Source organism: Pelecanus crispus, chromosome 3 (genome assembly GCF_030463565.1).
Source record: "Pelecanus crispus isolate bPelCri1 chromosome 3, bPelCri1.pri, whole genome shotgun sequence".
Classification (NCBI taxonomy): domain Eukaryota; kingdom Metazoa; phylum Chordata; class Aves; order Pelecaniformes; family Pelecanidae; genus Pelecanus; species Pelecanus crispus.
The window spans coordinates 29678860-29705685 of NC_134645.1; the positions used below are offsets into that span (position 1 = coordinate 29678860).

Here is a 26826-nt window from a genome sequence, read left to right on the forward strand (position 1 = left end):
CATCTTTGAAAAATGATTTTGTTCACCAATGTCCTTTGGGCTCTTTGGAGTCATGCCAGAAAACAGGACTAGCTTCCACCTGAACATCCACGCATTTATCTTCGCATTTGGTAATTTTAAATGTTAATTGATTAATCTTTTTGCATTTCATTCCATTTTCACAATTCGCTGAATTTCCCTCAGTCTCACTTGGTTTCTTTGCCGGTTCAACAGATTATCCATCTAGTTAGTTCAGTCTGGTTGATTGAGTGGTTATCTGATTAAGTTTGATTGCTCTAGTTAATCAATTGGATAGTAAATGTTTATTCCAATCACTTCCTAACTGGTCAAACTCTTTAATCATTTCCACTATCTAGACCAATTATTCCTGCCTGATATCCTGTCATTTGTTTTCAGTGTTACCGATTTATCGCCATCTCTCCTTTCCTCATCTCTCCCTCTCTCGTTTATTCCTTTGCTCATGCAGTCTGACTCCTATACTTCTTGCTTGATCATCTCCCTCTTCTGTTCTGACTTTCTAAGTGTCCCTGCTGTCTCTCACCGCTTCTCAAAGACCGCTGTAATTCTTCACAAACATGAATCAAGTTGCATAGCCAGGTCTTAACATCTTTCAAATGTTTAAATCAAAAAACTTTCTTACAGCTAACAGGGAACTTCATGGATCTATATAAAACAAAACTCAGAGCAAAAGTAGCCCTGACTGTTTTAGCAAAATCAAGGTTCTGCATGCCCTTTCTTATAGGCTAGCAGTCTTTTGAAAATGTAAGGGTTTATTACAGAGAGAGGAAGGGAGAGATAGACTGTCATCTACTTACACAATGGAATCAGCTTGCATAAATCTTTGAATCTGGAGTAATACTGGTTTAAAATCATTGGGTCATCCATAAATCATCATTGTCCTCCCCATTTCTCAAGTGATAATAGTGAATCCTGTGATTGTTTCAATAAATCCAAGCAGTTAAAACATCACAAGAACTAAGTGGCAGCAATTAATAGTAATAAAAATAAGTTCAATTTGGGGAAAGCAGATTACAGAGTTCATTTTCTTTCACTGAATCAATGGCTCCCCTGTTGAAATAAGCCTTAATTAAGGGAGAAGGTCAGGATAAAAATCATATACAGCATTAAAAAGATAATGTATTGGCCAATTCTTCAAGGTGTTAAAAAGTACTTAAGACCCACAACTGCCAACATTTGCAGAGGAACTGAGGGATTTGCAGCGTCTCTCAAGCAGTTTCCTGTACCTCTTACAAGCAGGTCCTTCTCTTTTGATTATTAAAGCTTTGGATTTTAAAGGTTGAGATTTCTCAATTCTGTTTCTTAACCCAAATTACCTAACCTTTTCTGAATTAGAGTAGATGAACCTGCCCACCCTAGTAAGACAGTAACTTTGTCTAAGGAACACCCACATTCGGTCCTACTGTGGCAGACTCCAGCCTTTCCGCCTCCCATATGAATGCATCAATTTTAAAGACCAGTTTTATGAGCCTTATTACACCATATAAAACATTTCTTTATACCTCCCTCATACCTTGAAAAACCAAACATATCATCAGTTGATTACTACATAAAACAACAGAACACTAGGTCCCATTCAACATACTGGCATGACAGACCTGTGAAAACTAAATGCTCTAGATATTCAGGTTCATCTCCCCCTCCCCTTTGGTGAGTACACTAATGTTCTAAATAGATTAAATTATTTAACATAACCATCACTGTCTAAATTTGGCTCCACAAGAAGTAGGTGTCCACAGTCAGCAACAGAAATGCATAATCACTAATTCATTACTGTAAGAAGCTACTCTACCACTAATTGAGTTACTGTGCCTTTTCTAGAAGCAATATTAAGACTAAATTTGCTTAATTTCTTATTCCTTGCATTACTATAACTTAATTTAAAAAAGATGAAAAAGAAAAATTAAAACAAAGATAACCCCCATAGCAAGTGCACTAAATTTATTTTACTTAAATGGGCACAAACTGCAAGTGAAATAATTTTCACTTTACAATTACCTTAAAATGATTTAACTTCACTACAGCCACCACACTCATCTGTAAAGCAGTTTTTTCTCCAACACAAGATCCCTACAGGATTAAAACACTAGCAGGTTAGAGATGGTTTTTGGCACACAACCCAAAGTCAGAATAATCAGTCATACCTCATGGGGGAGCAGAGGTGAATAGGGAGGAAGGTGGTTGCCAAAGCATTTGGAGGCAAGTATTCTTAAAATAGTAAGGCTTTTCCAAATGCCTGCTTAGTGAAATTACATCCACAGGACAACCAGCTCAGTGGAACTGTATAAATATCATAGGCTACTCCAAGGAAAATGCAGCCAATCTGCCTGATTTTACTTTTTTTTTAAATGAAGGATACTCAGAACTTAATCGAAACATACTGAATAATTCCCATTGACTTCAATTAACTCTGGCTCTATCCTCTGGCTTGGTAAGCTCCTTAACCGTGGCATTAATGCCAAAGGAAATTCTCCAGCTTCCTTTACACAAAAATGACCTGGATACGCCAAGTAAGTATTATGGTAAATGTTAGTCCTAAACCTCAAATAGAGACAACTACTTCTGAAATTTAAGACTACTTTTTTTTTTTTTTAAATAATGTCTATTTTTCAGTTTTATAGCAATGGCACAATACCAACTGTGCTCATTGTTTTGTTCACCTGTTCCCCTGAATTTCTGGGCAGTGGTGGATCTCCAGACCATATAAGATGACACGGTTGGTTCCACTGAAGGTACATGTCTTCTCTCCACTGTCCCATAATTACAACTAAACAAATAATTAATAAAAAAAAATACTGACACAATTAAGTTAGTTGCTTCATAAATCTTCTGTAAACATCTTGCAATTTTACTCAAATGAAACTTACTTAAAAGTTATACAAAAATTTTTATGAATTAGTTATTAACACCTAAATTAGTTGTAAGTGCGTCATGTGGGACTTCAATCAGAAACCCATGTTTAAGTTTTTTTTACAGTGAGAACAATCACTGGAACAACCTCCCCCAGGATGTGGTGGAGTCCCCATCACTGGAGGTTTACAAGACGCAGCTAGTCAGGGTGCTAGATAATCTCATCTAGGCACCCTTTCCCATGAAAGGTTGGACCAGATGGTCTTCAGAGGTCCCTTCCAGCCTGGGATAGTTTACAATTCTATCAGATACACTGATACTATTTCAGTTCTTGGTTTGGAAGAGGTTAACTTTTCTAGGCAATTTTCCAGTAGGAAGCATCAAGAACTCATTTTGAAAAGGGGCACACTGGTATTTCATTAAATTCAGTTAACCACAACATCCTGTCAGCAAATTAATTTATAAGACAAACTGCAGAAAGTGAGCATATGTGGGAAAACTGAAATGATACATATTCAGGTTTTGTCTGAATACACAAAAACATCATTTTAGTAATGATTCAGATACATAAGTAACCCTGTTTGGAGAAAGCCCTTATTGATTTCCTGCAGTTGATTCATAAATCTGTTGCTAGACTATTTATCAAACAGAATCATGAACAATTCTATCTGGCAGTTACTCATATTTCTTCATACATGTTGCAAGTCTGTATTCTTACTCTTTCCTCACTATCTCCTTTTCCAGTAAAATCACCTTTAGGTCTTCACAATTTTTCCATTCTTGACAGGTCCTCTGCTGTGGATCAAGGATTTAGCTTTTAGTGCAATGTTAACTTCAACTTTCAGAAATTTGCATATGTATTATAACCATGAGATCATTACAGAACTAACTACTTGCCAGCTCTGAAGGTAATGAGTGTATTTCTATGTACTTTCAGTATCTACTGAAAAAAAGCTATTGCTGAGTGGACAGAAGCATTAACTTAATCAACAACACACAGTCTCTCCCCTCTCCAAAATAAATATGTTTTTTATGTTGCTTACTGAGCTTGAAAACTTGAAAGCTAAGTGCTTCCTCTTGGACAGGCTGAGTGTCTGAAATAACTGCTTTTAACAGCCTCGGAGCATCATTAAACCTTTAACATGTTTTAGAAGCCTTTGATCTCCATGCCCCTTACTTAAGAAGTTACTTAGAATTGGTAAATCGAACATTGCTAAGTAAAACAATGTCTTGTCATTTACTTGTGCTTACCATTAAGTACTTTAATTAAGACTTTTGGAAATAAGTTAGCAAATTAATTAATTTACAACTGCAATAAAAAATCAGTAAGAAACCCATTAAATATCATTAATAAGTCAATACATTACTTAGGAAATGAACTCTATTTTTATTACTAGAAATTACCATCAACTATAAAACGCCACTGTACCAATTACTTTACTTGTAGAAGGAACAAATTCTTAACTGACATTATTAAATTAATATATTACTTCTCTGCAATTTGTAATTTTTTTTTTTTCCTTTGGATACTGCACTTATTTAAATACTAAGTTGTAAGAAAGAAAATTAGACAATCAATAGCTTAGGTTTTACACACTGACAAACACAATCTGCTTCACATTTAAGACGGTAATTGAAAATCAATTGGCTGTAGGATGATGGGCAATGCTACCTGTTAACTGTCCTGATCCAAAACCTATAGAAGTCCAAGCAGCCTTTCTATTGACTGTAGGGGCTTTCTGATCAGAATCTAATCCTATGGTTCAGGAAAACTTTCTGTGAAAAAACCCTAACACTTACACATATCAAGTGCTAAAAAGACCTTAAAGAATTAAAGCCAGAGGATGGAGTGCATGCGAAGAATGGTGGTGATGAACTACAGCAATATGAGATGCACCAAATACAGTTTTGGCCAATTCTGAGCACTAAAAAAAAACCAAAACCACCACCAAACCCCAAAAAACCAATGACCCCCAACCAAAAAAAAAACCCCCACCAAAACCAAATGAAACCCCTCCATCTGCAAGGGCTTTCCTTTTCTTCTATCAGGCTAACCCAATTCAGACCAATTATATGATGGGAACTGGGAAACGTGGAGATATTTTCTAATCTGCTGCACTGTTGAATGAAGAAAGGGAAATGTGGAGTATAATTAAAACATTGCAATGCTAGAGTTATGTTTCCACTCAATAATTTTCGTTAGATGGGATATGAATCTAGAATTTTAAAATTTAGAATTAAAAAGAAATTCATAATTTTATCAGCATCTGAAATTTTTTTTTTATTTTAATTTCCCATTCAATCCCAAATAGGCTGTTATTTTTTCAGTTCAAATACAATAAAAATCCCATCTTTCCCATGATTAAAGAACTCAAAAAATGGAATTCCCAGTGCTCAAAAGCAAATCCCAGCCTCAAACTTCTACCTTCTTCAAGCCCCTGTTGGCATCTAATTTAGATCCAAATCTGCATCCACCTATGGAAATGGTAGCCTGATTTCTTAAGATTGTCTATGTGCCTTTATTTATTTTTAAATTGTTTATATGGTCTTTAAAAGGCTTAGAAAAATTAGACTGAAGGCTTGTTACTGTTTCTCAGATGCTTCTTTCCCAAATTCACCCATGTTTTAGATGCTTCAGTGACATTAAGGTATCCAAGTAACTAAGCTGCCCAAAGGCTTCTACATCTGCAGAAAAATTAGGCTTAGCTTAATCTTTTCATATTGCTTTCCCTGTTTCCTCCAAGCCTAAGTTGCCACACTTGGCTGCTCATCACCACCTTCTTTTCTAGTAAAAGGACACAGTACCACATCTTCAGTTGTGTGCAAAAGGCTTAGGTGTTTCAACCAACTGAAAAAAGAAGTGGTTTCCTTCCCTGGTGGTATTATTCATATACCATGTCCTGTAAGCAGAGCAGAGGAATAGCCAATTGCTACAAATCTGTAGACAAATTGGGACATTTTGTTCCTTCTTTTGCTCACAATGTATCTTAATAGCCTCAGCAGCTGACGTCTGTCATCTGCAGAATGGTACCCAGTACTGGTATGAGCTCACTCAGCCAACATTATCCTTTCACTCAGCTGACTGTCCTTCACCTACAGCTCTCCTTCAAGCACTCCCAAGAGAAGAATCCATGTACCTTCATGGGAGCTGAGTATCTCCCGTAGTCTGTCATAAAATTTGTTGCAATGAATTCCCAAAGCACTGTGGCTTTGAATTACTTCTGTCCCATTGATTTTTTTGTTTTGGGGAGTTGCAATACTTTATTTTTAGCCTTAGAGAGATACCAAGATGTGTTCCATACATAAGCAGCAGAACAGGTGCATTTTGTCTGAACATGCCTTGCACTTTCAGCACAACATCAGGCTCTTCCTCACTGGAGCCTAGAGATCACCTTTATGTACAGACAGTGCAATAAACCTCTTAATACAGCCTGCCTTTGTGGAGAGCAACATAAATAACCAAAATAATGTATATTGTCCAGCAGATTTCCCTGTCTTAGGCTGAAAAGAAGGACATGCAGCTAAACTCAGCAGTACTCCAAATAAATAAAATGGACAAAAGGTAACATATTAAGTGCTGTAAGTAATAATATTCCTCACTGACATGCCACCTGAAGATTTCAATATATTCACAAGCTCCGTAAAGCTGGTAGAAGTAAAATGCAGCTGTTTCTGGCATGAAGCACTAAATTTACATATTTGAATTGATAATGGGGCTTGTATTTAAAAAAGTAACCCCCATTAAAGTTGCCCATTGTTAAAATCCCACACACTACATGGAGCTATTAGGGGTTACTCAGCAATAACTGCTTTGGAACATTGCCAGAGAAAGGCATACTTTATTAGAATCAAATTCTCAACAATTGTTTGAAAAAACAAGCCTGAAATTTGTTGCCAGGAACATCAAAAAGATGACTTGCAAGCTACCTATCTAGGAACCACTCATCTGTTCTACTTTCTGCTGCAGAAAGTAAAGTTGTCAGGATAGGGATCTGGAAAGCTAGGATGAATACTGCTTCGGTTCCCCCAAAATGAAATTTTCCTAGAAATGTTTTCCAAAGGGGGGAGAAAAAAAAAAAAAAAAATCTTGTTTCCTTCAAGAAGTTAAAAACTTCTAAGGCAACATTAGAATAAAATCTTTCCTGAAAGGGACCCTTTTTTTTTTTTATTTAAACAATTGATTTGACAAGGAGCTTTCATTCTGTGAAGGTTCTGTAACAGCCAGAAATCATGCTCCTCTCCAAAAAGGCATTCAAAAGACTATGAGCTAGAAGCAATAAAATACTCTACATTACCTGTACTGCAATTCTTCATCGCAAAGGAATCCACAGCTGCTACGCTCTTGTTTCCATTAGCAACATACTCCAGTGAGATCCGAAATGGTTTCTCTAGATGTCCAACTCTCCTTTGAAGCAACACCCATCTGGTCTCATCATATAGTGAGAGGAAAGAACAAAGGAGAAAAGCAGTAAGAAAGGCTACTTTACAAGGACCAAATCCCCCAAAGTAGCAGCTCCACATGTGGCTAGTCACACTCTGCTTCCTACCCCAGCCCTCACTCCCCTCATGGTGCCCCATGGTCAGGGCCTTTCCCTCCCGTGGATTTTGCAAAAGCAAGCTTCTAAGCACCAAGATTTCCACCCAGCTAAGATGTGGAAAACCCAGCTAAACAGTAGCTTATTGGTCTCTTCTGTCACACTTCTGTGCTCCTGGATTTCTCACAGATGTCTGCCTGCTGCTTAAAAGAAGCCTAACTTTCTTTGCAAAGCAAGCGGTGAAAGCTGTAGCACACATGCACACCCTCTCTAAATATCACTCCTCCTGCTTCTCACTGGCAAAGTCTCTTAGTCACTCAGGCAATAAGCCAGTCTCCAGGGCTTGCCCAATAGCTATAATACCCAGCGCTACATCGCTGGTGAGGTAACATGGTTTGCTTCTAATGTGGCTGGCAGGAACGTCTACATGTGTATGAAGCACTACAGCTAAAACATGCCATTTCTGCTCCTCACACTTACCCCCCTTGCCCCCCCCTCCCAACAAACAAACAAAAAGTCCCACAAAGTAAATCAAGGCACTAAGGAACTGGATTAGCAGCCCTGGGGACTAACATCCACACTCCAAGAGCGTTTCAACTTGCTTGTTGCCAAGAGTAAACGAGAACGAAAAGCCTGTATGAGCTTAATTTACTCTCTGAGGTGCTAGAAGACATCAAGGCCTGGCAGTCTTTTACATCCACCTTCTCCCCACTGATCGGCTGGGTCTGCTGCTCCACCTGAAACACCTTGCCAGCCGGCACAAGAACTAAGCCTAGACCCTGAGCTCTTACACATCACCTCTGATTCAAATTTCATATGTTCTGTGTCCACCAAGACATGTCTCAAGGTAGACAGTAAAAATGTAAGTGTCTGTCTTTTCCCCAATATACTGGAATTCTGATCTGCAAGCAAAACTTCAAGGAATAAAATAACTTGTATGCTGACATGCTCTGGCCCATTTCACCCTTTCATCCTTGGGCACCGGCTGCCAGTAAAACCACTCGTTGACACCAATTGTGAAGGGCTGCTTCCCAAGAGGCATGCATTACTTTGGCAGCAATACAGAGCCCATCACCCATTTCACCCCAGTTTATTCAGTGCCTGCTCGCTAACCATAAACATCATCGGAGACGAGAGATTCTGTAAAGCCACTCAGTCACTACTAATCCACTTTTTCACATTTCTCCTCTGTTACAGGAAAAAATGCAGCACCAAGGAAAAAACTTCTTTTTAGCATACTGTAACTGGTCAGCTGGAGCTGAACAAGACAACAGGGGTCTAATAAAGCCTATTAGGAAATGGTCTTTACAGCTCCAGCTGCAATTTTTTTTTTTTTTAAAGATGAGAACAAAAACTTACTGTGTTTCCTTAAGTTGCTTTCAAACACTAATATTAAGCATTTTTGAGGAAGACTGTAACTACTTCCATTTGACATAATGGGGCAACACATTTTTCATTGGTTTTACAAAAACGTTTCCTCATCAAGTACCCCCACCACCCCCTGGTGTACAGGTTTGTGCTTGTATGTGGGCTGTGCACAAGAACACATTTTTCTTGAGGGACAGAACCCACTGGAACTATGTTCTGAACAAAAGAAACTACACAGTTTATCTGGCATCCATAACAAGAACCTCCTTCTCCAGAAGTATGTCAAAATTTGGATGTTATTAAGACGCACTTCGGAAAGGAAATATAACAACGTATGTGTATGACATTTGCACCAACCAACCATCACTTGTGCCTGCTACAAGCATGGATCAATCCCAAATTGCAGACCGTATAGTGCTACCAGCTAGGAGACTTTTTTTGCTCCAGAGGTAGACACACTGTTTATCGCACCAGGGATGCAACAGTGTGATTACGCTCTGCTGAACTGGACAAAATTTCCAGCAGGCAAGGAAGCTGCCAACAGGTAGGTGTGTTAAGGACCTAAAGAAAAGTCCTAAGCAAGGGCTGCATAAATACCTTGCTGACAGCTAACAGTTCAACTTGCAACTCAGAAAAGCAAACACTGCTTTCTAATGATTCACTAGGTTTCTTCCTCTCTCCTTTTGACGGCTAAGTTTCATTTTTTGTTTACAGTTATTTTCATTTCCACATCTCATCTTCCAACTTCTGTGCTTGAGATTTCTCCTTAAGAAGGGGATGTTGGCATTCTCCCTCCTCTTCCATCCCCCTCCCCCAAATAGATAAATCTGCTTTTACTGAAATTAAATAAAATAAAGCATTGAGAGATTTTAAATGCCTAGGTTCTGTGTGTATTATTTCTTTTGATGTCATATAAAGTTAGGTATATTATAGGGATTGGAGGAGACGAGCTTCCCTACAAACAGAGTAAAAAACCACCCTAGATTTAATTTTGGTTATGAAATACAGAAGCATCTGTATGTCTTGAAAATCGTTCTCCTCAGCTTCAGAAGACTGATGGATTTTAATTCCAAGTACGCAGTGGCTCTCAACAATGATTTCCATTTCTGTGCTACTGCTAACCCTCTGGATAAATGTGCCACAAGTTTTAGGAATTGCTTTTCTGAGTTACTGGTGCAATAACTTTAGTTTGAAATTCTCAGGCCTCTCATAGTTTACCACAGAAACTTTATTAACTCCCAGAGCTGTTGCCAAGCAGGTATTTTATATCACCGCAATGCAAGACTAGAAAAGGCAGACTCACTCAAGCCCAAGTTCATTACAAAATATATTCATATTTTGTGGTACAAATTCCTACAATAGGTTGTCTGAGATTCAAAGATTCATGCGAAAAGAAATCCCAAATATCAGCCTCTTTCTTCGGAGACATGTAAATAAATGAGCTAAAGATGACACTAACTGGTGGATTTATCAGGGACACTAAAAATAGCTAGTGGGTCAGTAGAGAGACCCGTGGGAAAATTTGGATGGGAGTCGATTCTTCTGTCATTCCATGGCAGAACAGGGACTCTGATGTCCAGACCTTTCCATACAACACTCTGTATTTAACAGACCCATACTCATTTGCAGATGCTGTACTACAGGCTGCCTGGCAGCAGCAAGATCTACTTCAGCATAACTGATATGCATTAGATGTTAATTAGTAGTAGCTTTATTAAATTTCTATTAGGGGCCTATATGTTACAAATCTAATTTTAGAAATCATTTTAGCAAGGTAACAGAAAAGCTACTTCAGTCATCTTCTGAGATAGATGGGGATATACCACGTGTGGAACCTTTTCATAGTGAAACCATGCATAACCATGGTTAAGCTTTCTATGCTGAGATGACTGGCTTGGTGGATGAGGGGACCAGTGGATGTTACTTATCTTGACTTTAGTAAGGTTTTCAATGCTGTCTGTCACCCCATCCTCACTGACAAACTGATGGAAGTACAGACTATGTCAGTAGACAGTGAGGTGGACTGAAAACTGGCTGAACTGCCAGGCTTAGAGGGTTATCATCAGTGGTACAAAGTCCAGCTAGAGGCCAGTCACTAGTGGTATACCTCTAGGCCAATAGTGGGGCCAATAATGTTTTCTATCTTCATTAATGACCTGGATAATGGGGCAGGCTGCATCATCAGTAAGTTTCTGGCCAAACTGGAAGGAATGGTTGATACACAGGATGCTTGGGCTGCCACTGAGAGTGGCCTTGACAGGCTGGAAATTTGGGCCAACAGGAACATCATGAAGTTCGACAAACGGAAATGCAAAGTGCTGCCCTTGGGGAGGAACAACCCCACACACCAGCACAGGCTGGAAGGCAGCTTTGCAGAAGATGACTTGCAGGTTCTGGTGGACAAAATGTTGAGCATAAGCTAGCAATGTGTCCTCAATGACAAGGAAGGCCAATAGCTTCCTGGGCTGTGCTGGGAACAGCAGATCGAAGAGGTGATTCTTCCCTTCTATTCAGCACTGGGGAGACACATCTGGAGTGCTAGGTCTAGTGATGGACTTTCCAGCACAAGAAAGACATGGACTTACTGAAGTGAGTCCAGCAAACGGCTACAGAGATGATTAAGGGACTAGAGCATCCAACATACAAGAAGAGGATGAGAAAATTTGTATTGTTTAGTCTGGAGAAGAGAAGGCTCAGGAAGGATCTTATCAGTGTTTATATGTTATGGGAGGATGCAAAGAAGACAGAATCAGACAGTGGTATCTAACAAATGGACAACAGGCAAGCACAAGGCACATTTGCTTGGATTGAAAGAAAAGTAATTCCATTTAAACACAAGAGAAAACTTGCTTACACTAAGGGTGATTGAACACTGGAACAAGTTGCCCAGAAATCTTATGGAGTCTCCATCCTTGGAGATATTCAAAACCTGACTTCATATGGCTCTGGGTAACCTGCTCTAGCTCATCCTACATCAAGCAGGGAAGTTGGACTAGTCAGTCTCAGAGGTTCCTTCCAACCTCAACCATTCTGCAATTCTGTCAAACTTAAGTCCCAAAAGCAAACTGCAGCAGATAACAGATTGCTCCTGTTACCCTCTGCAAAACCTCCAAGCACTCTACAGAGTGATGAATCAGACTGGTAAGCGGACAACTGCAAGGACAAAGGCATCAGTTACTGTGCACACAGCTATCATCTCCACACAGCCTTCAACATCAAAACCTATTTTTACCACAACATTGGCCATAATAACCATGATGATCTCTCTAGATAGTGCCTCAAACAATAAAAAAAGATCACAGTTTAACACCTGGTCTTCAGTGACAGAGTAGCTCAAAATCCTAGATCCACGTATTTTCAGACTTTAGACAAATTTGGACCTGGATATATCATCTAGAGAGAATTTGTTGCTTAAAGAAAGCCTAGGCAACATCCAGAGTTTCTCTTACAAGGCTGTATCACTCTTCCCCAAAACAGAAAATGCTGCTGACAGAACCTGAACACAGTACAAGGGCTGAATTTTCAAATGACCTTCTGTATACTCATTCACACTCCTTAATGTGAAGGTATATTAGAAACCACCTTGGGCCTCGCACAGCCCTGCAAGGGTTAGGTGTTAGTCCTGAACAAGCCAAAGTACTTCTCTGTAACCGAACTTTTCTTAAACCTCCCATCCATGACTCAGTTTGCCAGGTACCAGGTTTTGCTCCCCAGCTTCTATTTCGCACGTAGTTACCCTGTTTCAGAAGCCATAATCAGTTTTCATGGAAACTTAATTTCTGAGAGATATTTATAGTTTAGACACTCTTTGGTTGTACATGTAGCATGTAGCTTCAGAAGGAACACATTCCTGATTAATTCTGATCAATACACTAATGCTTTAGATGCCATTTTGCATCCTTCTCTGGGTAATGCCAGCACAGATTAATTGCAAGTACGAGTCAGGCTGCTCTCTTAGAGGCAATGAATGGAAAAAAAAAAAAAAAAAAAAAGCTAGAACTCCCAAGTAAAATCTCAAGCCAGAACACTTGCATCCTGCATTTGTCTGTCTTCATGGATAAAGTGATTCGGAATCCAATTAACACACACATACTCATTGGGTGCTCTTTCATCCTGCTAAAGAGGGGTTTCAAAATGCTTGATTCCAGCAAGCTTTGGGACTTCAGACTTGACATAGAATCATAGAATCATTTAGGCTGGAAAAGACTTTTAAGATCAACCAGTCCAAACATTAACCTAACACTACCAAGTCCACCACTAAACCACTAAAAAAAGGGTAGAGTAATAATTTTGTGTTTCCTGGCTTGGTGGCTGGATTATTTTTTAATGAAAGTAAAACTAGGAATCATTAAGGTTGGAAAGGACCTCTAAGATTATCAGAGCCATCAACCCAACACCATCATGCCCACTAAACCATGTCCCAAAGTGCCACATCTACCCGGTTTTTGAACACTTCCAGGGATGGTGACTCCACCACCTCTCTGGGCAGCCTGTTACAATGCTTGACTATTCTTTCTGTGAAGAAATTTTTCCTAATATCCAATCTAAACCTCCTGTGGCGCAGCTTGAGCCCATTTCCTCTCGTCCTATCACTAACTACTTGGGAGAAGAGACCAACACCCACCTCATGTACACCAAAATCCCATGTACAGCAACCATCTTTGTGAACGTTCTCCAGCCATCCATCTACATCTGGAAGGTAGAATTAATTTCTGTGCTGTCAGCCAGCCTGAAACCTGTGTTGCCACCTTCGTCTTCAGTACAGTACACCATCAGTTTGCACCGGCCCCTAGCCATAAGTTGTTTTACCCAGAACACTATCCCAGCCTGGCTCTGATAAAGCCACTGCTTTCTCACACTTAGAGGCCAATTTGAAAGCAAAAGTCTTCAACATACAACAAGAATATGGAAACAATTAGCAAAAAAACCCCAAAAACTGACCTTTAAATCCTATTGCCTTATATGTAGTAAACGAGGGCTAAATGCACTTGAATTGTGGTGTGGGAAATGAAATGTTGCATGGTCCCTCCTGGGTCATGATTCAGCTTGTGGGTTCCCAGCAGCAATTAGTAGGAGGCTGAGGGAAGACAAGAACTATCCTCTCTCCTTAAGAAAAAAGCTCTCTGAATTCAAGCTGTGTTTTGCTCTCCCATCTCCACTTGCCACAGAAAAAACTGTGGAATTTAACAGACTCCTCATACCTAAGTTGAGTTACAGTGTGATTTTATTTCTCCAGGTCCAGGCTCTCTCATCTAAAATACTCCTATTGTTACCAACACTTATCATGGTATGCCTGGGAGGAAAATGCAACATATCTCAACAAGGACTTAGCTTTATCTCTTTGGTAAAAGGTTCAGTGCACTTTTGGGAATTACAGAATTAAATAGTAATAATAGCAGCTGCATCAGAGTATTCCACATCAAAACCCATCTGTGGCATGATAAACGTAGTGAAAAAATTAGAAGCTGATTCTTGAGAATGAAACCTTGTTAAGGGCAGAATTAAAAATTATCAGTAGGAGTCCAAAAGAGAATTTTTCCCCTTTACTAGATGAATTGGTGAAAGAACATAACTTTCTCCATCCTGCATGCCATTGCATAATTATACAGGAGTTTATAACAGGCTTTAATCTTGCCTCCACACTGCTCCAGACTTTCTTTTGCTTCAGCAGTTAACGGGCACTGCAAAAAGGAGGAACCAGACTAGACCTTTTCAGGCTGCAGCAAACAGAAAATTAAAAAATGTTTTCAAGAAGATACCAATACAATTCTAAGAGATGGAAGGAGAAAAAAATAAAATTACCCATAGGAGGCTGTGCAAACTCTTTTCCCATTAGTTCAAACAACACAACAGACTGTCTTGTAATTACTTTTAATTATAAACTTTAAATTAATTTCAGTTTACTGATCTTAAAATTACTTAAAAGATATCAGGGCCTGAATTTGATGCATGATGATATAGTCTTGAAAAGGATCTACTTTCTCAAATGGCAACAAATAAAGTTACTGTATATTAATACAAGAGACTAGCATTAAAGACATAATTCTTGATGTGCAATGCAGAAAGTTTGCAACGCAAACTCTTCTGTTCATGGATCATTCTACTTAATAAGAGAAAGAAAAATGGCATACATTTTCCTCCATTGATTTAATGCCAGTTGTCTTTCTACCCTTTTCTTTGGCCTTTTGCATAAGCAAGACGTAACTGTTGGTGATAGGTTAAATACAGTTAAGACCTTTATTAGTGTCATTGGACCAGACCTTTAACATCCCTGTGACTGGTTCCAAGAATGCGTCCCCGCCCTTCCCTCAAAATGCCTTTAGAAGATGGCTTCACAAAAGTTTTGCCATAAAAAAGATTAAATAATTGTAATGATTTTCTCTCTTCTACTCTTTTAATGCTTTTAAGAAAAAAACCCAAGAAAATGCTCTGTAATTCTACCAGGTTTGACCGATGAGTCAGACACATTGTGTAATTATCTTGCCTAGAACAGGACACCAACAAGATTTTGGCTCCAGACTGCAATGGTATCACCTCACGTATGCTGGGAAGGAAGCTAACTCTACCCTCCTTTTAGGATTGCAATGCTGGGTTCTTTTGTACAGCTACTCTACTGAGAATTGTACAACCAGGGAGATATCACAGTATGGCAGAAATTGCTTTAGGTTTCAGTGAGACACAAGTAGCCCATAAAGGATATTTTTATGTTATACTTAGTTTTGGATAACTATGAAAGTTTGCAATTAAGCCACTAGAGTTTGACTGGTAAAAGGATCTCCTCCTACATTTAGAGCATGCTACAAGACCACAACATAACTACCCTACACAGGAAAATATATTAAAACCTACAGAAAAATGTATTTTATATATATATATATATAATATATATAATATATATATTATATATATAATATAATATATATATAAAATATATATTATATATATATATATATAAAAAACTTCCATAGAGTTAAAAATACTGATTTTTTTGTAACTCTTTCCTGAGTGTCTCTTAAAAAATTGTTACAGAAATTTCGCTTTACTAACCTGGTTAAAGTAAATTCCTTGCTCTGAAAATTTGAAGACTTGCATCTGAGTGCTGTAAAGAATTGAATCACGTAAGTAACTGAAGAACTGCAGCCTCACTATTAAATCTAATTCTTGTGATTACAAATGAGAATCTTGTAATGGAATTTAATACAGACAGAGGCCCTGGAAGAAAGAGCACAGGAACTGCAGAGGGATTAAAAGACAGACAATGAAATTATGCTGTATGGTGGAGGGCAAACGTCTTTCCAACAGAGTAATCTGGCACTTTTGCACTGGAACATAACCCACTAAATGGAAGAGTTATTAGTAGTTCATTTTTCCTTTCTAAAATGTCTGTGGAAAGAGTAACGCAGATACTCATAGGACGATTTTTGTTACTGACCATTCTGAAATGTAAACTCAATGCTACAGGCATGCTAAGAAACTTGTCTACTCAAAAGCCCTGTTGGCCAAGTGGGGCTGAGACATGAGAAAGTGTTGTTGTTTTTTTAAATGACAGAACAAATTATTTTAATTAGCCACTTCATCACATCCAATAATCGTGGGAGCTCCCTGCTGACATGACATGACATGACTGATCACTCCAGTAAGACAATACTGCAATTGCAAAAACAGTAGAGCTAAACAACTTGCCCAGAGGAATATGTTCATCTGGCACTGAACTTTCCTTTCTGTTCCCCAGTTAAACCATGCAAGGTAGAACTTTCTTCCACCTCTTGAGAAGTACACAGTTGGAGGCACTCCTGGGATGCTACAATTAGTAATCATATCCGAGATGTAGCATCAAAAGTGATGTGAAAAGAACAACAGCTCAGCATACTTTTCTGATCCACAATGGCTCTTTAGTGTCACCTCCTCTTGTAGTCCTCTCCCTATCTGCATATGAGCTTGATTACACTTCCTTTAATGAAACTAACACTGCCAAAAAATGAGATTTCACTGTATGACACCAAATTGCAATAACTGCTGGCAGCATGTAAGCCAAAGCAATCCCAGCAACACTTAGCAATCATACAAACCATTACATCTTTAGATGGTTACACAGACCTCACAGCCCCTTGGCAAAGAAATCAAACATCTCATTTTTCAGGTGGGTGAAAAGGAGGCACAGGAAGGTTATGTGACTCACTTAGTCAATAACTAGATGGCAGAATTAGGATCATATATAAAAATTTCTGATTCTTATTCCTATGTCCTAATCCACTGCATCATGCTGCTTCTGATGAGAGTAATTAAATTTCATGCTTCAGGGAGTAACTTAATTGTCTTTGAGGATCAGAAGGAAATTCCATCCTTTCAACCCAATGTACAGCACTGCTTAGGTGTGCCAAAGAGTAGTTTTCATTTTTTATTTAAATATTGAAAGTAAAAAATAATCTAATCTTAATTACAGTGAAGTACAGTCAAGGCTTCAGAAAGACAGGATGTCTTTTCAAAGGGAACAGTAGTGGCAACATATTCTGAAATAACTAAGTTCTCAATAGCCGTGTCTGGGAGACCAATTAAACTGGGATTTTCACCTCAGCACTCAGCAACGGCTTTTCACGACACAGCTAAAGGGAAGTATGAATATTGTGTCTGCTCACCATCTATATAGTGGAATAAAAACCATGAAAGATTTTAGGTTCAAACACTGAAAGTGTGGATGAGAGGGAACGTTTTACTTAAGGGAACAGCTGTGCTTAACTCTGTATCCTTTAGGGATATGTTGCAATTATCTAGCAGCTTTAATAACCTAGACTTCAAAATAAGGTAACAATATATCCAAAGAAAGATTAAGGGCTAGATGAAGGACTGTTTGGATCATAAGGTTCAGAAGGATATACAGAACATCTACTCCAGGCATTCCCGCCCACTGCAAGACAGTCCCCAACCTCCTGTAAGAGGCTCCTAAAACCCATTCATCAGATCAAATGCCATAAAAAGCTGTCTGGTTAGAGAAAAATAGCCTGACTGGATTTCAGATATACCCAGAAACCAAAAAGGGTGGCAAATAATCCTGAGCAAATGCCACCTTTCCCATAACTTCAGCTATTCACAGTGTTTGGCTGCAACACAAAAGTAGGATTGCATCCGGCATAAGGTGTGCCACGTGGTGCAAAACATGTAAGTAAATAAAAATAAAACATGGTGCAAGATACATAGAAGTGAAATGCCTCCCATAAAACTGTACAATACAGAAGATGTCTATACATAATGAATGTGAGGGGTAGCATGAAATGAAATTGTAGTGGTGAAGACAAAAGATGTATTCCCTGATGAACAACTTCCCCTTTGAATTTAATTTGCTTCCTTCAAGCAGACTTTTGAAAGAAACTACTCATTAGGAAGGATCTGAATGGGGAAAGATGAGGCTTGGAATGCAGAAAGGTTGTGTCCATTATTGCCTACATAGTGGGTATTATAAGAGTTACCCTGTTGGGGAAGGTGGCCTTTAAACTGTACAACTCAACTTTGAATGGAGAAAGTTAAAAAAAGTGACTAAAACAATTGCCTGGTCACTGTACTCAAAGAAATGGAAACTGGGAGGCCAGCATCTACTCATCAGAGCAAATGGCACATCAGAAGTCAGACAGACCGTACTACTTACCAACTGAAATGTCAACTTTAAAGAGAGAGAAATGCCATGAAAGCGAGATGTGCACAGCTTTCAACATAGCAGCAGTCACAGCAATGCTATCATAGTTGATAACAATGTCCTCACTATCTTACCCCATTTGGAATATATATATGAGAATAACAACTGCTGTGGAGGTGCAAATAGAAGAAAAGCTGCCTATGGGCAAGACTAACTTTTGCCAGACATGTTGAGCCTGTTTCTGTCCCACTGATCTAATCTCCCTCATTTAGCATTGGATAATTCTGAGAAAAATAATTGTAACATACCATGCTGAACATCCAGAAGGGAAGCCAAGAGTAGCCAACCACATCTGCCACTGCCTGGAAATACAAGTTTAAGCCACTGTCTGGGATCTCAACTCCCCAGAACCTGGAGCGCAGGGATGTTTTATTGAGCCCAGCATACATTTGCCTGTTAGTCTCAACATTTGGCATACACACTTCCTTTGAGCATAAATAAGAAAAGCCTTGACAACAGGCTCCACAAGATGTTCTAGTATAATTTACTGGCTCCTCACAGTCAAATAAAAAGGTACCTAAACCAAGAAGCTCATTTCCTTGGGTTAATATTGCCAATGAAATTGAAGGTGGTTTTGAATAGTGATTTTAAAACAGCATGAAAACTTGATGGCTGTCTTTAGTGTTTACTGATAAAGAAAATACCTAGGCCTTTTCATGCATTCCCAAAACACAGCAGTCCTGCCAATGCTGTTTGTCTCAGTATCACATTAAATTGTTTTTTCAAGTAGGTTTTTGGTTTGTTTGTTTGTTTAAAACGACACCAGTAATTGCAATTCAATAACATTTGCTGGGATAGCTCTTGCCCTTAGACACCATTCTAGGAAGGAGACCATCCACTACAGCTTCCTGGAAAGCTCAGAAACATAAGCTTGGCCTCAAAGAGCAAGTCTCACTTGCAAGCTCACACATATTAGGCAAAGAGTGGAAAGAAAACCATTCCATGATTCCCTCACAAGGCAGAAATGGGGCGAAAGGTACCTGCTATGATATTCCAGTGTGCTTTCAGAAACATTGTGACATTTCTGTGAACTTGGTTATAAAAAGGTATACTTGGTGTCTGAGGATATTGTAAGGCTAAGTTAACAACAAGTTAACAATACCCAGCTCAGTGAAAAAGGCCAAATCAATCCAGGTGCCATTCCTAGGGTTTGATTTAAGCTCTATTTTGAATACATAAGTCAAACTCTGAACAAGGATGAGTTTTGCTATATGAACCTGCAACAACCTTTGGGCACTTTAGACAGCAAAGGCTGCAGGTATATAAAGTATCTTTGCAGGGGTACATACTGTCAGCTCACCTTCAGTCAACATAAACTGGGTAGCAACACTAAGACTGTATTTCCTGACATTAATCATCTGTTTCATGTCACATCAAGAGGGTTTTTCAATGTACTATTTTCCAAGACTGTTTCCTTGCTGCTCCTCCTCTCCTGAACATACAACCATAATCCAAGTGCTGCAGGCTGACAGGGAAGACACTGTAAAATTTCCAGCCCTTTCTTTCCTCTCTCACTGCTTTCCCACATGGGCTGCCTGCGTACTTGCTTCAGAGTAGGATTTTGCCTTTTTCATCAAAATTTAGATTTATTGACTCTCAAAGTCTCACAATGACCTCTAATTTTCCCTAACAAACATAACCACAAAGTTCTCAGGCTCTGTATCTGCCAAGAACAATCAATACTGTTGAATAAAAACCTGCCTATGGACCACAGTGGCCCTTGCCTCTGCCTAGCTCAAAGGTTTTATGCAGTTTCAGCTTGTTCTTGGGTGAACCAGCTCCTGGGTAGTTAAGAGTTCAGATGCTCCTCCTGCGCAAAAAAAAATACTTTTTTGCATGGGTAAACTGCCTCAGGATATACCGAGCTCTAGTCACAAGGAGGTTAAAACTGCCTGAGCCTGTAGGATATGCTGAGCTGAGCAGTGGGCTGGAAGGAAGACGCCATTAGGCTAAAACTCTACCAGAGCAGTCAAGTGATTGCATTTTAGTCAGTAACTCCGTCTCCACCGCAGCCCTACCGAATACATCCATGTTAGCCACTGCCAGCCGCATCTCAGCTTTGCCATTAGCCCACACTAGGATGACTTTCCACTGACTAAATGAATTCATCTGACATGACAACAAACTCTTCTTTTCTGGACAGTAATTCAGAAATGGGCTGAACACAAGGATAAGGAAAAACAGTGGGTAAAGGAAGGTATATTGAGAAAGGCTATAGGTATGCTTGAGCTTCTGTTGGCTGCCTGAAGTTTTCAGGCTTTAACAAGGACTGCAGCAGCAATTTAGCCCTTTCGCTGCAGTCCCAAGGCAAGAGAGAAATGGCGCGGAGGGCTGCAGAGCAACCACTGGCCTGGAGCCTTTGTGAATTACTGTGGAACCCTCCCAGTGCTCTGCTCATTTACAGCACAATTCCCACAGGCTCTTCTCTGTATGCACTAATTTAAAAATCAGTGCAGAATGTAAAAATAATGACCTTTTGGCCTAGTAATATTTTACATTCAATTGTAGTTTAAGTCATTGAGAATAACAGAGAATTAGGATGTCTGGTCTTGTAGGTAAAGTGAATTTAGTCCAAAGAGCTTTATGGCCTAAAAGCAGCCTTCCCCACACCCCCTCTGTTTTTCTTCTCCTTTTAAAAAATGAGATTACAACAACACACTAAAAGCCATAGCAAATTCTCTTCATTAGTTCTATCTAGCAAGTGGCTGTGTTTGAGATTCACATCTACAGAAAAGGCCCAGAACATGCCACAGATCCATCAACATTTTCTAAGGTGAATGAATAAAGTACTTAGAGAGCAGAGCAGCTGTTTCAATTATAGCATTAGCAGTCCAAGCCCTAAGCACTCAGTGCTCCTGGAAGCCCAAGGGTGCATAGGGAACACAGCCATCTTTATGGATTATAATTAAAAGACCAAGGCCAATTGCACATTCAGAGCAAACAGGCAGCAAATGCTTTGGTTGCAGTTGGTCATTTTCTGTTTCAGCCTTCCAGATTTTTGTTTTTGCTTTGCAAATGTGAGCAAACCCCTTTCAGACTATGCCAAGTACAAGCAACTCCAATGTTCCTATCCTGCTGTTTATATGTTTTGCAATTACTACTTAATGGAAAAAAAAAAAAAAAAAAGATTTAGGCACCTTCTTCTCTCCCCTCTTACTTTCACAGGGACAAGTTCGTATCTTGAGGTGCTTAGTGGATGCAAAATATTCATTTCCAAGCAGGTAATGTCCCATGTAAATCATCGCTCCATTGGAACAAGAGAAATGGTGAAGCTACGTATTACATTTCATGCCTGCTGGTGTGAACCATGTAAATTGAAGAACTTGCCTTATAACTTTTGTTAGTCAGACATCTAAGTTCTCAGACAGCAATGATTATACAGAAAATAATGGAGTTGGCTCAAACACACACAAAGAGATTCCTCCCTTGAGGGAATTTCTGTTCAATCACAGACAATCGAGTGGACAAACAAACCAAATTCAATTTTACTCAATTCTGACTAAACAAAAAGTCGGTTTTATTCCTCTGACCATACTGATACACCAGCATAATGTAGTTACTTCTGGAATGATACCTGTCAGTGGTTTAACAGAGCACTACAGCATAATGTAATCCCCTAAGCTTGAACATGAGGTGCCAGGGAAAGGCACTCTGAAGTCCTCAGCATACCACTAAATAAAGATTCATGATATCCACTTGTTATGAAAGTGGGGAAGCAGAGATGCAACACACAGGAGTCCACCACAAGACCCTGCTAAAGGCTCACAGAAATTGCAGCCTGGGGTCAAAGCAGTGGATGTGGCAACCTGTCTGAGCAGCAAGACTCTTTCTAGGATGGATGGATAGGGCAGGCCCTCTTCTGCTAGAAGCCATGAACTCTGTCTCCATACACATCCCACTTCAGTTAACTCAGACGTGAATTCTGCCAGTAGAAGAAAGATTTCTCAACCCTACAGTCAGAAGAGGAGGAATAGCTTCCAGATACTCTGATAAGTAGATGTTAGATGAATAGCTTAAATAATGACAGTATGGACTGGAGCATCTGACATACAAGAAAAGGCTGAGAGGGTTGGGATGGTTTAGCCTGGAGAATAGAAGGCTCAGGTAGCATCTTACCAATATGTACAAATACCCTGCTTGGCTCTGCTTTGAGCAGGGAGACTGGACTAGATGATTTCCAGTGGTGCTCTTCAACCTCAACCATGCTGTGATCCTGCACAGGTAGAAGATGCTCCACTGACTAAAGATCTCTGTCTTCACTGCTGTTTTCTCTAACAAAGCATGCTGAATTACTGGTGCTCCTGGATTAATGGCATTGGAGGCTCAATAGTAACAACATCTTCAGTTTTTCTTTTTCAGCTATATACTCAGAGCTTCAGTTGAATGCACCTAACTTGCACTGAAACAGGATATGTGAATAAGAAAATAGATAATATTATCAGCTAATTTGTGCTTTGCTCCTGTTGATGTAGGCCTTGAAAATGCAAAGAGCTAGAAGAGCATCAAGAGCTATTAACGAAGCTTCTATCAAATGTTTCAAACCTCTCTCCTGTTTGAAATTAATTTCAGAGTGAAAGAACCATTTTCCTGTTAAATGTGCAAAAGTTAGTAAGTCTCAAGCAGCCTTTCCCTGGAGGGAAATCCTTCAGACCCTATGAGACATTCTGCTCTATGCTTGGTTTACCTTGTACTTTGTTTTTCTGGTCACTATTTTCTATGAACAGAAGGGGGAAGAAGAAAGGACAAAAGATTATTTCTTCTTGTTACTTTGTGTTAGCAAAGGGCGACATTCAAAACTCTGAAATGTATACAGGTCTTGGTAAACAGGACACTGGAGAATATGGACAGGTCATATCCAGGCCAGAAAGTTCATCTATTGGCAAGTGAGTCAAAGAGCAGGAGCCAGGGAAAAAGACAGAAGGGTAGTTGGAGAACCATAGCACAGCAAGCAATGAATCAGGCAGAGTACAGACAAGCACGTGGATAAGAGCAAGGTGGCCAAAACACATGCAAGAGCACTAGCTGCCTCAGACACGATGCCCTGGAGGCAGCTAAGACTGTAACCGCTTTCCCACCGTGGCTGTAGTTTGTGGTTCACACGAGATGGGAAAACAGGTGATCTTTGAACACTGCTGGATGAAAACAACAGCCTAGCGCAAGAAAAACAAAACAGTGTATTTAAATACTTGAAGGCCAGCATGGACTGACTCTACATATGTAACCTTCTCCCTCAGCTTTGTATTGTTTTCCCTTTCCTTCAGCCCTTGGGATGTCAGGGTACAGCCATGAGTCAAGAGCAAAGAAACACACTGTGTGCTGTTTAGCATTCTCTAAAGGGCAGCAGGCAATCCATGAAACATTTCAGGAAGAAAGCTGCTGAAAGTAGAGCGATCTTTCTAGGGTGGAAAACAGAGCTGCACAAACTACAGTCCAGAGGAGACCTCAGTTGTTCTTTTCCTGAGATAATCTTTATGAATAATCCTGTACTTACAACCTTCACAGAAATATCTGTTAATATCAGAAGGAACATATAACTGAAACTTAAAGGCCTGAATCAGAAATCCTATCTAAAAAAAGCCTGAGGAAAAAAATACTACACCAAAAGGAGTTTTAACAGTGAATTTCAACATCATCATTTTCTGGGAAATGGGGAGATTGAGATGGGGACCCACAAGAAAGGAAAAGAAAAAAGAATGGGGACAAGGTGAAGAAAGCAGATTAAAGACAGAACATAGCCTCCTGAAATAAGCAATCTTTGTAGAAAGGGGTGAGACTAGTGAACTTCTGTTCATTTGAAGAGAGGAAAAAAAAATTCCATTACAGTGGAGAGACCAGAAAGGCACAGACTAACTAATGCCCCAGCTCTTGCAATCCCAGTGGTTGTTCCCAGTCTTACATTCCTAACTTTAAGTCATATGTTTTAACTCAGCCAAAAGCTGATTGTGATCAAAGCTGTTTGCTTCTAACAGCTTTTTAGATTCAAAGAGTTCAGTAGGGTCAAAGCCTTCTCCCACCCTCCTTTTTTATTTCTTTTTCTTTTTTCTTCCCACCCCCCCACCCCCCGCAAACTGTCAAGTCTCTAGATTACCAACCCTGAAACAGGTTTTCACCCTCTCAGGACAAACTGGACTTGGATGTTGGACTACTGAACTTGGACGTTGGACTACTATTTCAGCTGTGTCTCTAAATTCTACTGAAAAACAGCTGCTAAATATGAAAAAAAAAAACCCCAAACCCAACCCTATTTTTATGCAAAAGAACTACAAAATTCACTTGAGTTCAATAATCCGTCATTTCTAAACTTATCCTGAAGAAAAGGTAATGACAATATGTGGATTCTGCATCAGCAATGAAGTCAAGGTGTCAACAGAAAGGTAGGTAGAGAGCCAGGGCACCTGAGGTGACAGTCAAAAGAAGTCAGGTGAGGCACACAGAGAAGGAAAACTTCTAGAGATAGGAACAAGTGACACACAGAGACCTAACCACAATAGCCCAACTGCAGGGGGGTTGGGCTAGGTGACCTCTAAAGGTCCCTTCCAACCCAAAGCATTCTATGATTCTATGATAGACAAGGATACTGTATTCATATTTATGTGATGTCTGATGAAGTACAAAAGATGTAGATTCATATTCTCACCCTAGCTACTCCTTCCCCATTTCAGGGCAAGGTTCTCTTGAAAATGATGCTGGGAGTCTGTGCAGACTGTGAAAAGTAAGTCCTTTTGTTTCCACTAAAAATTATTCCTGTAGTTTATGACTGAAACATACTGGCACTGCAGGAAGACATCTCTGAATAAATGGAACACTTAGTCTCCAAAGAGGCTAGTTCCACTTAATGCATTAAAAACACCTAAAAAATGCCAGAAGCGTAATAAATGTCTGCAGTCTTTAGAGTCATGACTGAAGAATAATGAAAATGGGCATGACTCTGCTTCTGACCAGATCTAGGATTACCAACAGCTATGCTCTATTGCACCAACCACCACAAGTGGGGTAATGACAAACTTGGCAAGTATTTGTACAAGTTTCCCATAAAGGTTCAGATTTCTTTCTAAATTCTTCTTTCTTATCTGAATAGATTTACCTACCCTTAGCCCTGATCCAAATAAAGTTTCTTGATGGAGCCTTTGGAGTGCTGTAACAAGAGTTTTCTCCTAGGTTGTTTGTCTTACGCATATTTTCTTCATCTCTCTTCACTTGCATAGAGCGGAGAAATAGAGCTGAATCATTTATATTCCACAGAGGTGGGTTTGTGTGGGAATAATGTATGAAAGCAACAGGTGGCCAGAACAGCACTTTTAGATGTTCTTTCAGCTAAGCCTGCTAAGGAAGTGCACGCAAGCTGACAATGTACAGCAGCTGTGTCCAGCTTGTGCTCCATGCTACAACTTGAAACATTCGGCAAAAACTGCCAGCAGCCGAACTTAACACACATTTGAAAAGTGTTCCTTTAACAAGCCCACTAGTAACCCACTAGGGATTCCACTGGCAAATTACCGGGGAAAGGCCTTCAACAGTATTACTCAACCTTACAGTCTAGTGTGGAATTAGAGATGAAGTCACCATTACCAACAGAATTTAGTCTTTCAAGCAAACACATTAAAAGTCTCAGCTGCAGATGCATCCTTCTTCTCAGGGGATGACAAAGGCAAGTTGAGCTGAAACTCTTCTGGCAGCGCAGCTGTCCTTTTACGGAGAGAGTCTGGATGAGAGAAAGAATATTCATCTTCCAAATCATGTGAAAACACATGAAAATAATGCTGGGATACAAAATGAACTAGTAAACACTCAGAATAGTTTTTCACCAGAGCTTCTCTGTTTAGAACTGTGTCACTCCATACCAGAATGAGAAGCAGGTATTTTCAGTAAAAGGGAAATTCTAAGAGAAAAGAAAAATTACACGTCACAAACAACTATTTATGCCTATTCAGAAGCTCCTGACACGTGAGGATTTCTGGGTTCCAAAAATTTGTATTAAAGAGCAAAAAAGAAGCCTTGAATCTCAGCTTTGTAACAAAGAAGCAAAATTAAATTAAGCAAAATGATACATCAGTGGGCATTTAGCATTATTTGGATAGTTCCTTTAGATCCTTCAGGTTGCAGACGTGTACTAGTAATTACAATTGTTTTTGCTATTCTAAAAAACAGATGACTAAATATAGGTATGTTCCTACAAAAGGCTTCAACATAATTTCACAGAAAAAAATTACATGAAACTTCCAAAACAGGCAAACCATGAAACTGGCAAAACTTGGTTCAGGTCTGGATTCCACTAAATCAGAACAATTATTATTAGATATCTATACTTCATTGCATTATAAATAATAATAGTTTCTAATAATATTGTTATGGCAAGAGTACCCATAC

At 39.4% G+C, this 26826-nt stretch overlaps 1 protein-coding gene across 1 annotated transcript in view; it reads right to left on the reverse strand.

Moving 5' to 3' along the window:
• Positions 1–26826, reverse strand: part of ALK (ALK receptor tyrosine kinase) — a 320097-nt gene that overhangs the window by 99561 nt on the left and 193710 nt on the right. Inside the window, exon 5 of the mRNA XM_075706949.1 lies at positions 7164–7291. Coding sequence (XP_075563064.1) covers positions 7164–7291 — 128 coding nt within the window. The remainder of the gene's footprint in view (positions 1–7163; positions 7292–26826) is intronic.